A 13,183-nucleotide genomic window follows, 5' to 3' on the forward strand; every position below is an offset into this window, starting at 1 on the left:
GGTGCTCCTCAGACCCATCCCCTAAAGTCCCTCCCTGACTCAGAGCCTTCCAGAGAATGGGCGGTGGCAAGAGTGGGACCACCCCTCCCAGCCCCACCCCCTAGCAGCAGCCACTCCTCAGAGGGCTGCACACATCAGCCCAGGGCAGACAGGGTTTTAGTGGACAAGCATCAGTGTACCAGCTGATCCTAGGGCATGAGCAGTCCTTGAGATAAGGAGCGAGGGGTCCCGCACACCTGGACAGGGGGAAGTAGGGAGGGGGTGCACCTGGGGCAGGGAGGCTGTGCTTCACAGGGCAGTCCGAACTATACCTTACCCACATCACCCAGCCACCAGCCCCACCTGCACTCCCTACCCACGGGTGCCTGCGCTAGGCATCAGAGAGGAAACTGCAAGGAAAGGGCAACACCCCTCCTGGATCCCATGCAAAGTGACAGGCAGTGAACGCGGCAGCAGACCCCAGGGGTGGCTTATCTGATCCTAACCACTTTGATCTGCCTTTAGAGACAGGAGTTCCATCTCCAGCCCTTGCCAATGGACCAGTGTGGCCTGTAATTGGAACTGTAACACAATCCCCACTTGGAGGGTTGCTTGCAGGGAGGGAGCTCCAGGGGGGCTGCCGGAGGGAAGGCAGGGACGAGGTGAGGCCAAGGTCAGGTACCAGGTGATGCTGCCTGCTCTGCCTGGGAAGAAATGCCCAGGCAGTGGGGGCTCCACATTACCTACTCCTGCCTCAAGCTGTTTCTAGACAGAGAAAAACCCCACGGACTGAGCCTGGGGCGTGGAGAGGGTGGGGAGGAGAAAGGAGGGTTACTCAGCTTCTCAAGGCTGTGTCTCTGGCTGGTGTCTGCATTTTCAGCTTTAGGGAATTTTTCTCTATGCCCCCTTCCAGTGCAGCCTAGAGGTACAAAATCGCTCTGCTGCAGAGCAGAAGGGCCTAATTGCAGTAATTAAGTGGCAGCACCAGTAGGAAGTGACGGCGTCAGCGCGTGAGTCAGGGTGAGGAGCCACTGGCAGCAGACCACAGGCCTCGCTCTGCCCTTGGGGCCGCCAGCTTGCAGAGGGGCTTGGGGATGAACGCAGGGGTTTCTGCCAACTATAGAGACCAGGCAGTCAGTCTCGGCTAAGAGGAGAACCCCCACTCTCTGGACCATACATGACCCAGGCACCTGGGCAGCCTTGGCAGGGCCACTCCACACAGGTCAGGGGGATCCAGTTTATTTCCAGGGAGGGCTGGGAGCCGTGTGAGAAATAGCCTTTCTCCAGCCTCGTTACTCCACACAGAGGAACCGTCCCCCACATCACTCCTCTCCACCCTCCCAGGCAGCGGGTGACTCACCTGTTTCCTGGGTTCAGGAAAAGAAATGGAGCTCAGCTCTCCTCTCTCTGCCCCCAGTAGATGTGTTTAAATGTGGAGGGGAAGTGTTGGCAAATCCAGTGTGGCTACAGACCCACACCCACATTTTTCCAGTCCGGCTTTTACTAGTAAGCAAGCTGGCAATTTCATCTCCATCTGCCCTACTCGTGTGCTGCCTCTCAGCTGATTCCAAACTCGGGTGCAACCCATAACCCTGGTAGTTTCACAAAAACTATCCTGCATCTCAACTTTTCTAGCTTCGGAGCTGAGAGAGAAAGCAAAGAATCCAGAGGGGCCTGTAAGGCAGGACTTTCAAAACTGCAGAAGGAGGTCCCCTGGAACCAGAGGTTCTCATGCCCTGAGCCTGGAGTTGGGTGCTCTGGGTATAAAGCCAGCAGCTTGGCGGGGGAGGGCAGTGTCCCTGAGATCTTTTTGGCTAGTCTTTTTGGGGTGAGCAGGGCTGTGCTCCTGAAGGATCCTAGAGCCCGTCCCTGCCACTTTCTGAATAGGAGCGTCAATGCAGACTGTGCCACATCTTTGCGCTGCAGAGGAGGATGGAGGAAGGCTTGGCTGCAGCAGTAGGGATGGGCATATTACCAGCCAGAGGGTCTAGGGCTTCTTCTCCATGTAGGTGGCCCTTGTCCTCTCTCTGCAAATTGGAAGGATCTCAAAAGACTACCTAGTCCAGAATTCCTCAAATCTTCCTGATTATAAAAATCACCCAAGGAAGCTGGTTAAAAAAATGCACAATCTTGGGCCCTACACCACAGCTTCTGAAATGAAGCTCCAGGAAAGGCACCTAAAGATCTGCATTTTTAAACAGCGCCCCTGGTGGGTCCTGTCGAGAAGTGTGGGATGAGCTGGATGAATTCAGTCATCTCATTCTACAGAAGAGGAAATAGGCCCACAAGAAAGGAAGTGACTTGCTCAAGGTCACCACAGTGTGGGAGAATGCTCCCTTTTTTCTTTTTTGCCTCCCCTTTTCTAATACAGAATAACCTAAAACAGAGTAACAAGATCATATATAGAACGATATTCTTATATTAAGAGGAGAAATGTCAAGTGCAAGAAAGCAAATGTCAGGCTAAGTGTTACCCATCAGGGAATTGTCTTCCTCACTGGCAAGCAGGGAGGGAGAGGCCCAAAGGCCGGAAGGCTCTGAGGAGCCCCCAAAGCTCCCAGTGGTAGAAGTGGCTGTGCAGGGAGCTGCCCACCTCAGAGATCTTCTGGAACTGGTTGTTGGACTGGCTGCACTTCTCAGCAGTCTCCAGAGCGACTTTATAGTTATCCACAAACGCTTTGTACACACCAAGCTGGCTGGCCTGCAGGAAGAAGAGGGAGGACAGAAGCGGAGGACAGGAGTGGGATGGGGAGAGAGGATTAATGAATGGATGAGAGTGTAACCAGAGCACCTGGAGCTCCCTTAGCACTCAGAACCTCTAACTCAGTCCAAATGGCTAACTGGGAGCAGAGGGAAAAGGCAGGATGAACATACTACAGTATCCCTTTGAACTTGACAGTTTCCATGGAAACTGGCTTAGCCAATAAGGTTAACAAGGGGGTACTGGGGGGAGCAGGGCAGGGCCTTTGTTGGCATGCTAAACCTCAGCTCATGGCAGCATTTGGCTTTATTTAGCATCATCAAAGTCTCACACAGTTTGAAGCCCCTTAATGCCTCACACGTCTTTCACTTCCTGGAATTAGCTGAAGCAGGGAAAGACAGGGAGTGAGGTGGGCACGTGTGGCCTGCTCAGTGCCCCACTCCCCATGCTGAGTATGGGTCACAGCATTTAAAGGCACAGTCCCCACTTCCCTTGGCCTCTGGGTCCCTGTCCCCACCTCCTCAGCCTCCAAGGAACCAGAGGCCCTGCCTCACTACACATCTGCATATTACTCTGAACCTAACACAAAGCTCCCCATGACTTCGGACCACACTGAAGCTTCGCCTCCTCGGGGAGGCGGAACAGTTGCCATCATCCCTTTCTGGAAAAGGGGAAACCAAGGCTCATGAATTCAATTCCTCAAATATTTATGGAAGTCTTCTCTGTGCTGTGCATGCACACTTCCTCCTCCAGGAACAAAGGGTGGAAATTCAAACTAAAACTGCAACAAGATACTATTTCATAGCCATCAATCTGGTCAAAATTTAAAACTCTAATGATATTAAGGGTTGGAAAGATCGTAGGGAAGTAGGAACTTTTTAGACTGCTTGTGGGGGTGTAAATTAGTTCAATCATCTGGAGAGTAATTTGTCAATAACTAATAAAGTTGAAAATGTGCAAGCTCAGCCTACTACTTAGCAAATCCATTTCTACATACAAACCCCAGAGCTATGCTGTTCAATACAGGAGCCACCTGCTATATGTGGTTATTGAGCACCTGAAATGTGGCTTGTCCAAACTGAGATGTGTTGTGAGTGTAAAATACACCCTGGGTTTCAAAGGCTTAATATGCAAAAGAGAATGTAAATTATCTCATTAATTTAAAAATCTTGATTACACGTTGAAAGTATTTTGGATCTACTGAGTTGAATAAAATGTATTCTTAATGTTACTTTCACCTGTTTATTTTTACTCAATGTGGCTACCAGGAAAATTTACATTATATATGTGGCTTGCATTATATTTCTATAATGCATTGCTCTAGAGAAACTTGCATACGTGTGTGCACAAGGAAACGTGAACAAGGGTGTTAACCCGCCTCACTCTTTCACTTGTGAAGAGACTGGAAACAAATGCTCACAAACAGGCAAACCCATACGCATAGTGCAGTTAAAATGAAACTAGATCTTTGTGTAGCACCATTGATATGTTTCAAAAAGAAGGCTGATTGAATTGGAAAATATATGATATCTATATACACACTTACATACACATTAAAAGTACATGCAATACCATAAAATACATATATAGCAAAAACACAAACTGCAGCCTAGAAGGCTACACACCAAAGTAGCTGCTTCGAGGTTGTGAGGAAGGGCAGGAAGAAAGAGAGAGAGAGACAGACTTCATCCTCATCTGTAATGCTTTATTTTCTTGATTAAAAAAATCTTTGTGTATCTTCAGAGTTTAATATCTGTTAATCCTAGGAGGTGAGTGCACAGTTTTTAGATTTTGATTTTCTGGTTAAAATTTTTTTCAATGAAGCAGCGAGGAAGTTCAGCTGCTACAGGACTTCTGCCCACCAGGTGCTGGGGAAAGTGGGCTGCCCCTGAGCCCTGCCCTGGACCACTCTGCTTTCTGCAGTATCCTTGCATTCCCCTAGGACCCAAAGAGGTGGGCTGGTGGCCTGGAGCCCCCTGGGACAGAGACAGAGCCCGTAGGAGCTGGCAGGTGGGGCCGAGGAAAGCCAGGAGGAAAAGTGAGAACAGGGATGCTTGCAAAGAACCTAGGCCCAGGGCCACACAGGTCTCAGCCCCAGGTGGGTCAGACAATTCAAAAAGGAAAATCCCAGCTGGAGAGGGGCAGGAAGGATGGAGTTTGCTTCTTTTTCCAGGGGGAGTACTGGCCCAGGGTGTCCCAAGCTACAGGGGATATGCTAGACAGTCCCTTCCTAGACCAAAGGAAAAATCGTTGCTATTCTTCTTCCAGGTAAGCGCTGTACTTGCCCTCCTTCCCACGAGAAGGATACAGGCTGGGTGCCCAGGGTGGAACGCTACCCTCCCATTCCCCTGCCCAAGGGGATGGGAGGGAAGCAGGAGTCTCCTGGGCAGACGGCCTGCATGCAGGGGTCCCCCACCATCCCAGGCACTGCCATCTCCATGGAGCACCCTTGTCTGCAGGGTCCAAGGCCCAGCCTGCCAGGGCCGTTAACTGGGAAGTGGAGGTTGCTTGGAAACAGCAGCTTGGCACTGGGGTGATCTCATCAAACAAATAACAGAGATGCTAATTCCCTCCTCTCAGTGACAGATAATCAAATACCCGGAGACCAGCTGAAAATAAACTGCCTCCAGATGCCTGTCCCGGATCCTCCCAAGCCTGTCGCCCCAGGGGCTTCAGGCATTAGTTCATGACACTGGGGGAGAGGGTGGGTAGCAAACTCATGACCAGACCAGTGGAGCTCAGACCAGAACGGGGGTCCCCAGTGACAGCAGGGTCCAAGTGACAAAGACAAACCAAGACAGACTTTGCACTACGCTCTGGGCTACTCACCCTCCTACCTCTGGCGTTTGCTCTCTTCTGCCCTCTTGAGGGCTGGGGAGAGGCTGCCCCCCAAACCAATCACCTCAGGCTCCTAGACCAGGCCTGGAGTCATGACTGGGTGCTCCCTATCCCCGAACTGGGGCAGGCATTCTGGGGCTGCCAGAACCAAGTGTGGAGTTCCCTGGCAACATCGCCTTTTAGGTGTGCCTCTTCCTAATAATAATAATAGCAGTAATAACAGTAACGATAATGGCTAACTATTGAGTATTTATTAACTTACTATGTTTCAGGTCCTCTTCCAAGCACTTCTCAGGTATTGACTCACTTAGGGCTCACAACAATCCAATGAGGTAGATACCATTATTATCCTCATTTTTACAAACAAGGAAGCTGAGTCAGGAGAGGTTGGGTAAGTTGCCCAAAGTCACAGGTTTAACCTGTGGCAGAGCCCGGATTCCCAGCTGCGACCTGGTTCTAGTGCTTGTCCCTGCAACACTGCTGTCTCTCTGGACACAGACCTCAGGCCCTGTGATGTCTTTTCAATGCCTTGCCAAGTTTCCCCAAGTGGTCCCGCTGTCAAGGGCATGGTGCACTCATTCACCTATTCATTCCTCACTCATTCATTCCTCTATTGCGCTAGTCCTGGGGGGTCTAAAAATGAAAGAAATACTGTCTGTCCTCTCGGAGCATATGGTTTTGGGGACTCAGGCAGTTTAGTGTTCAGGGAGTGGGTAAGCATAGGGATCACATATGAGGGGCTGCAGAAGGCTTCTCCACAAAGGTCACTTCTAAGCTGGAAACTGACCAGGAGATGCCAGACAAGATGGGGAAGGACATTTCAGGAAGCTAGAACTGCAGGTACAGAGAGGTCATGCGTGCCTGCAGTGTGACCCGAGACCAGAAGGTTCAGTGTTGAGGCCTCGAGGGTGGAGGAGGCAGCAGCCAGAGGCCAGGGGAGGATGGAAGCCAGCATGTAAAGGGTCTCATGAGCCATTCCTCGGAGCCTGCCCTTTATCCAGGGGGTGAGGGGGAGCCTCTGAAGGGACATGAGCAGGGAGAAGTGAGGTCCAGTTAGGAGTTTAGAAGACGTTCTCCATCTGCTAAGTAGAGGTGAGAGGCCAACTGGTAGGTGGGCCTGGAGGCAGAAGCCACTCATGAGCCTAGAGCAATGGTCCAGGTAAGGGTGCCAGAGAGGGTGGAGAGAAACTGGTGGCTGTGAGCTTTAAAGAAGTGGATGCAGGGCAGTAGAGGGGGTGGGGGAGAGGAGGTGCCAAGAATGAGTCCCAGGGAGTCATGGATGGATGTGGGATGGGATGTGGCCACACCCACTGAGACAGAAGCAGGAAAATGAGCAAAGGACTTCAGAGCCAATGAATCTGGTTTTGAATATGCTGAGCTTGTGGCCCTATGAATATCCAAGCAGGAGTTTTCTCTTGTGTGAGAAGTAGAGGCCTCTCCATTCAACCTGTTCCCCTGCTGCAGGCGAGGAGAAGCAGAGGCACCTGCCCCCACCACTCACACCCACAGGACAACGGCCACTGACTCCTGGGCTCTGTCCTGCCGCTGGGCTGGCAGAAGTAATGGGGGGACAGTCCCAAGGAGAGCCAGGTGGGGGCCCTGTGGGGCTGACTCGGGGGGGTCCTCTGGGGACACAGCCGAAGACAGACACCAAGCTGGAGGACAGGGCATCATGGGAGCCCTGGAAGCTAGAAGACCCTGAAGAGCCTTTCCCAGCATGAAGGCCGCACATGAATTCTACCTCCTCTTCCTTCTCCCTCCCCCGCAACAGCGAGTGGGCTGGGCTCGCAGTGCTTTCTGCTCCTGGGTCCTCGTGTCCTCAAGAGAGGATCATTAGCTGACATGGTCTCCAGCCTGACTGCTTCATTTCAGAGGCAGCACAGAGGTGCAGCAAATGCCCGAGGTCTCAGGTGAGCAGTCTCTGTCCGTCCACCTGGCACTTGGCCCTCAGACAGCTGAAGGGCAGGGGTCCTGGAGCCCCCTCGGCAAGAGAAACGATGCCCTGCCAGGAGCACCTACGCATACAGCTCATCTCCAGCATCCCCAGAAGCACTCCAGGGCTTCGCCAAGTTCCCATAAGGCAGAGGCCCAGGCTTTCCTTCAGGACTCGGAAATGCCCCAGGCCTTGAAGGAGGCCAGGAAGGCTGGGGCTGACCAGTCTTCTCCCAACACTAGCAGCTCCACTGAGACCCTCCATCAACAGGAGACTCACCAGCTTCTGGAAGAGGTGGCCCATGGTGACCTGGCTGTCCCACTGCTGCACCTTGGGGCAGAGGTTGTCATAGAACTCCTTGTGGATCTCGTAGATGTCCTGGATCTTGTAGAAGATGGTCTCAATCTGTTGGATGGTGAGCACAGGCTGGGACGTGGTGGCTGTGGCCTTCAGGGGTTTCATGGGCTGAGAGAGAGGAGGAAGAAAGGGTGGAGGTGAGAGGTAAATAAACCAGAGGGTCAGCAGACCCAGGGCCCGGATTAGGCCTTCCTACTGCTCAAGTTCTGCCTAGACAAAGCCAGTGAGGGCAGGTGAAGTGTGGTTTGAATCAAGCAGCTGCTGTCACGGGCCCCAACAAGCCATGTGGTACTGCAAGAAGAGGGAGCCTGATGGCCAGAGCCGGGTCCAGCAGCCCCGCTGGGCCCAAGGGGTGGTTCCAGGCACATTACTCCCACGCCTTGACCCCTGGGGGCCTGGGCTCCCAGCTGGTACAGAGGTTTGCTTGATGGTTTAACAGGACTCATAGCTTTCTTCCACAATAGTCTCACGCCCTGAGTCATAAACTCCCTTGTCACGCTTCAGTGGGAAGGAGGGCTGACTGAACTCCTCAGCTGTTTCCTTCCGAAAAACAGAACATGATTCTAGGACTCGGGGGTAGAGTTTCTAAGAGGTCCAAACCAATCTCAGCTGCACTGATATTTTAAGTTCCCATCACTTAGCACAGAGAGAGTGAGCAGGTGGCACACAGGCCACCGCCCTGCCTCCTGTACCCATGGCAGACATTGCTAAGTGATCACCATCTTTTTCACTGAGCCTGGTTGTAGCCTGAGACTCTTCCTCCATGCCAAGGCTGACATGCAAGATGAAACCTATCTGCTGTCTCAGCCTGTCTACACCAAGATGCTCCATGCTTGCGGGTGGAGAGGGTGAGGTGACAGACAGAAACTCAAGATCATCCCTAACACCTGCTGGGAGCTGAAGCCATCACCTTAAAGCTCAACATTAAGGGAAAATGAGGCTTGGGTACGTTTCCTTCAATGTGATATCTGTATTTTCTAGATCACCTCCAATGAGTAAATAATTTTCTAATCGGGGGGGGATGATTAAAATTCATCATTGAAACAAAAAATGATCCTGAAGGATAACCTCCATGGTTGACCTTCCCGCAGCCCTAAAGCCCCCAGAGATGCCCAGACTGCACTCCAAAGGCTCTCCAGGGCACAAGGTCTGGATACCCACCCAAAGAGAAGGCACGGTGGGGGGAGAGGTGGAGGGTATTTGCCTGGGAGAGAGGAGCGTGAGTCAGACATGGTCAGTGTTCATCTATCATGTAGCTAAAGGGCTGTGTGGACAGAGGTCTTTGACTTAGTCTGGGTCATTCTGCAGACCCAGAGGCAGAAAGGAGAAGTTGCAGGGGCAAGTGTGGGCTCACAAGAGCTGTCCTCCACTGTCTCACAGGATTAGGTGGTGAGCTTTCTGACAAGAGGAGCATTCTAGCAGAGAACGGGCCACTCAGTGCTGGGCTGCAGGGAACACCTCCACTGAGGGAGACTGAAGTTGATGACTGGTTCTCCCTGAGATGACCACCAGCTCCAGCCACTGCAGTAGCCAAACGCCCAGCCACGCTTCACTCTATCCTCCCATCTGTCTCATCCGATGGCAGCAGAGCCCACGTCTGTCCATAAGAGGAAGTCCCATCCACTCAAAAACCCAGACAATGCTCCGACTTACGGCTCCCTCACTCTCCCAGCTCTAAAAAGTCCAGACTCAATGATGAAGACAGGAAAAAGCAGAAACCCTCCTTCTGACCCTCTCAGTGCTGGAACCAATGAGCTCCTAATGTCCAGCTCTTTGTGAGGGAAGCAGGATGCGGTTCAGGCCAAGCAGCATGGGAAAGAGTCCCAATTCCACCACTTAATAGCTGTGGGCAAGTCACTTAGCATCTCTGGGCCTCAGCAGCCTTATTTGTGAAACCAAGATAATTATTACCTTCTCAAGAACACTGATGAGAAGATCAAAAGCCCTAATTTATATAAAATATTGAGTACGTGCCTGGCAGAGAGAAGGCAATCAATAAATGCTAGCTGCTACTATTATTACTGTTCACCCCACAAATAATGGACCAAGCACCTAACGCGAGGCCAGGCCAGGGGGTGTGGGGAGTATCCAGGGATTCACTAATCACTGCCCTCATGGAGCCTCCCGTTACGTAAGGGAGACAAAATACAAGGAAACCATCAAACACAGACTTGCACACAAGTGCTACGAAGGAAATAAGAAGGGGTCGTCCTGCTGAAGGACAGCTTCTCCAAGAAGGAGACGCTGACCCTGAAACAGAAGCAGAGGGCCAGAGGGGCCAGTACTCCAGGCCGACTTCCTCAATGCCCGGTCCTGAGGTGGGAGCAGCCTGGGGGGAGAGGAGCTGGCAGACAGCCGATTTGCCTGTGCAAGGGGGTGGAGAGGGACATAAAGCGGGAATGGAGGGGCGAACAGGGGCCAGATCATGCCGGGGGAAGGAATGCAGCCTTTAAGCCCAGGCAGTGACCCGGCTCTCCCTGGAGGGACTGAAGCAGGGGAGTGCCGAGGGCCAATTTTCCCTTCAGGAGATTATTTTTATGACTCAGGCTCCTTGCTCTGGAGAACGTTATAATCTATTTGGGTAAACTGGACTGACACAAATGAAACAATTTAGTGCACAAAGTAAGACAGGGTCATTACCCGACTTGGACTGTAAATACCAGCCCACTGGTCCCAAGGTTGCGCTGACACAGCTCGGAGAGGGCTTCACAGAGGAGGTGGCGAAACAGCTTCTGAAGGAAGATCTGAGCAGGTGAAGAGGTGGGGCCTTGGTAAACATGGCAGGCAGGGAAACAGAGGGAACCAGGATCGGAGAGGGGCTGGGGAAAGGACCCCAGGTGGATGGCCACATTGAGCTTATGGCTCCCAACACTCCAGGAAGGGTACAGAGCTGGCCCTTGGGATCAGCCAGAGTTTATCCTTTTCACGTCTACCCACCCAGGTCCAGGGGAGGGTCCAAGTCACCACAGAGTCCCTGTCCCTGCCGGGGTGCAGTCCCCACTGAGGAGGAATAAAGGAAATAAGAGAGAACAGTCCTGGGAAGGCAGCGGGGTCAGGATTTCTCAGAAGTTGCTGGGGAAGCACTCAAGCACTGCCCATGTGGAGACCAGACACAACTGCTCTGCTCCCTCCTAAACCCCAACTCTGTCTACAAAAGGGGAATAGATGGAGCCACCAGGGCCAGGTCACGTGGACAGGGCCTGTACTTGGGGCCTCAGACAGTTCTCAGGACAAGGCTGGGCCTTTAGGGGAAGGGAAAGTGCTGGGTTTGTGCCCTTGCCTGGCCTGAGGCCCCTGAAGGCAGTTATTTTTATCTGGTGAAGCCCCGAATAGAGGCCTGGGGCCAGGAGGGCTGGCTGAGAGGCACAGGCACCCCACACTGAGCTCTGGTGCAGCACTGCTCTTCCGACACTGCTCTTCCAACAAAGTGCGGGTACCAGCTCGCTCTCCCTCCTCCCAGATCCTCCAGCAGAGGGCAAGGGCGCCGGCTCCCACGGTATCAGAGGGGAGCGGGTTGTTAGATAGGACCCCTGGGTGATTTCAGAGTCCTGGCTCCGGATTTCCTATGTAATACTCCTCGGGAATTCGGGCCAGGCAAGTTCTAACTTGCTGTGTAACTTCGCACCGCCATTAGTCTGCTCTGTCCCCCAGCAACTTGCCTTCCGAAAACAGGGAGAGAAATCGGCCCACTTCCTCTGCCTCCTATCCCAAAAGGCCTGGAGGCAGCCGCATGCCTGTTTGCTAACTGTCATAGTTCTCCTCCAGCCTGCAGGCCAAGGGGAAGGGCATCTTGAACCCATTCTACAGCTAAGGAACAAAGCAAACCCCAGGATGAGAGGCAGAGAGAAGGGCCAGGCGGTGGGAGGTGCTGAAGGCAATGGTGCAGCCAGAGGCACCCAGCTTATCTCCCAGAGGAGGGAGATGCAGAATTACCTGCATTTAGTTTGCCTCCCTTCCTCCTTCCTCCATCCTCACCTCAGGCCAGGCTCCCAGACCCACTTCCCTTGTAATAGGAACCCACCAGGAACCTGGAGGGTTCCAGAAGGTTACCAAACCTTGCCCTGGCCAGCATCTCAGGCAGCAGGAACAGAGGCTCCTATGTGGTGTCCCCGTCTGCGCCTGTGTGTGTCCACAGTCTTGGGGACACACACCCAGCCGTTTGCATGTCAGGAAGTATTGGACTGAGAAGAAACACTCAGGAGCAGGGCTGTGGGAATGGGGGTGGGGTGACAAGAAGGAGATCTGGGCGTGGGGGGAGGAGGGAGCTGGGGAAGACAGGTTTTCTTCTCCTCTGAGCTCCTTTGTCAGGTCACCCCAAAGAGCAAAGGGCTTAGCTTTGTGGTAACTGGGGGAGGCCCTCAGCTCAAGGAGGAGGGAGGGAGGGCTTTATTCCCTATCTGAGGCTTGTCATCTGACACTGTGGCTGTGGAGGGTCCTGGTCCTTCTTCCTGCCCTCCAGACATGACCAGGCTTCCTAGCTGGTCCCTCCCTACCAGGGGTCCAGGATGAACAAGTGGGGGAGAGAGGAGGGACCTAGCCTGGGTAACCCCAGGACTGGGAGCCCCAGCCTCATCGTTTTTGCCTTTGGGGCATGAGCTGTTAGAAGGACGAGGCAGGGAGGGAGTGTCTTGGCCCCTAAATCTGTTGTTATCTTTACCCAGACAAACGGAAACTCAAGTTAGGCCCAATGACAGATGAGAACCAAGCTGGAATCTAAGAGTGCCAGGCTTTGGATGAGAACACAGGCCTCCCCTTCCTGCAGGGAACGGGTGTGTCGACAGAAACAAACAGGCCCTAACCTGCATTCTCTTCCAGAACTGGAGATAATAATATTATCAGCGAACACTCAGGCTCTAAGAGCTTCTCAAACAAACTCGATCCTCACAACAAACCCCTGGAGAGAGTACTAACATTAGTATACCCCGTTTGCAGACACAGAAAATGAGGCACAGAGGTTCATTAATCTGCTGAAGGTCTAGAGCTAGTAAGCAGTCAGGTGGGGATTCAAAGAAGGGCAATCTGTGTCCTTTGAATTTCTTTCAAATATGTATCCTTTTCGTGATGACAACCATGCCCCTTTGCTTTGGTACAACAATTTGGTTTATAACGTGTATTTCATCTGCCTGTCCTCCTTCCTTCAATGCCTAACTACGTGGCATTGTACTAGATCCCCAAAAGGGTCACCTGATCTTCTCAATCCCATGAAGAAGAGAGGGAAGGTAACAGCATCATTCTCATCTTCAGATGAGGAAATGGAGGCTCAAGGAGGTCCCATGCATGGCTTGCCCAAAGCCAGTGGTTTTTAAAACCCACAACATATGTAAGACAGCATGTGGCCCAGGACACAGATATACATTCACATGTACACATATCCAT

The 13,183-nt window shown here is 52.5% G+C and overlaps 1 protein-coding gene across 3 annotated transcripts in view; it reads right to left on the reverse strand.

The window, feature by feature from the left end:
- ABR (ABR activator of RhoGEF and GTPase) overlaps positions 1-13,183 on the reverse strand; it is a 172,687-nt gene that overhangs the window by 55,907 nt on the left and 103,597 nt on the right. For all 3 annotated transcript variants that reach the window (XM_010978926.3, XM_031468485.2, XM_031468484.2), the window contains 2 exons: positions 7,730-7,915; positions 2,572-2,679 (listed from right to left, as the gene is read on the reverse strand). In XM_010978926.3, the coding sequence (XP_010977228.3) occupies positions 2,572-2,679; positions 7,730-7,915 (294 nt within the window). The remainder of the gene's footprint in view (positions 1-2,571; positions 2,680-7,729; positions 7,916-13,183) is intronic.

This window comes from Camelus dromedarius, chromosome 16 (genome assembly GCF_036321535.1).
Source record: "Camelus dromedarius isolate mCamDro1 chromosome 16, mCamDro1.pat, whole genome shotgun sequence".
NCBI classification, from domain to species: Eukaryota; Metazoa; Chordata; class Mammalia; order Artiodactyla; family Camelidae; genus Camelus; species Camelus dromedarius.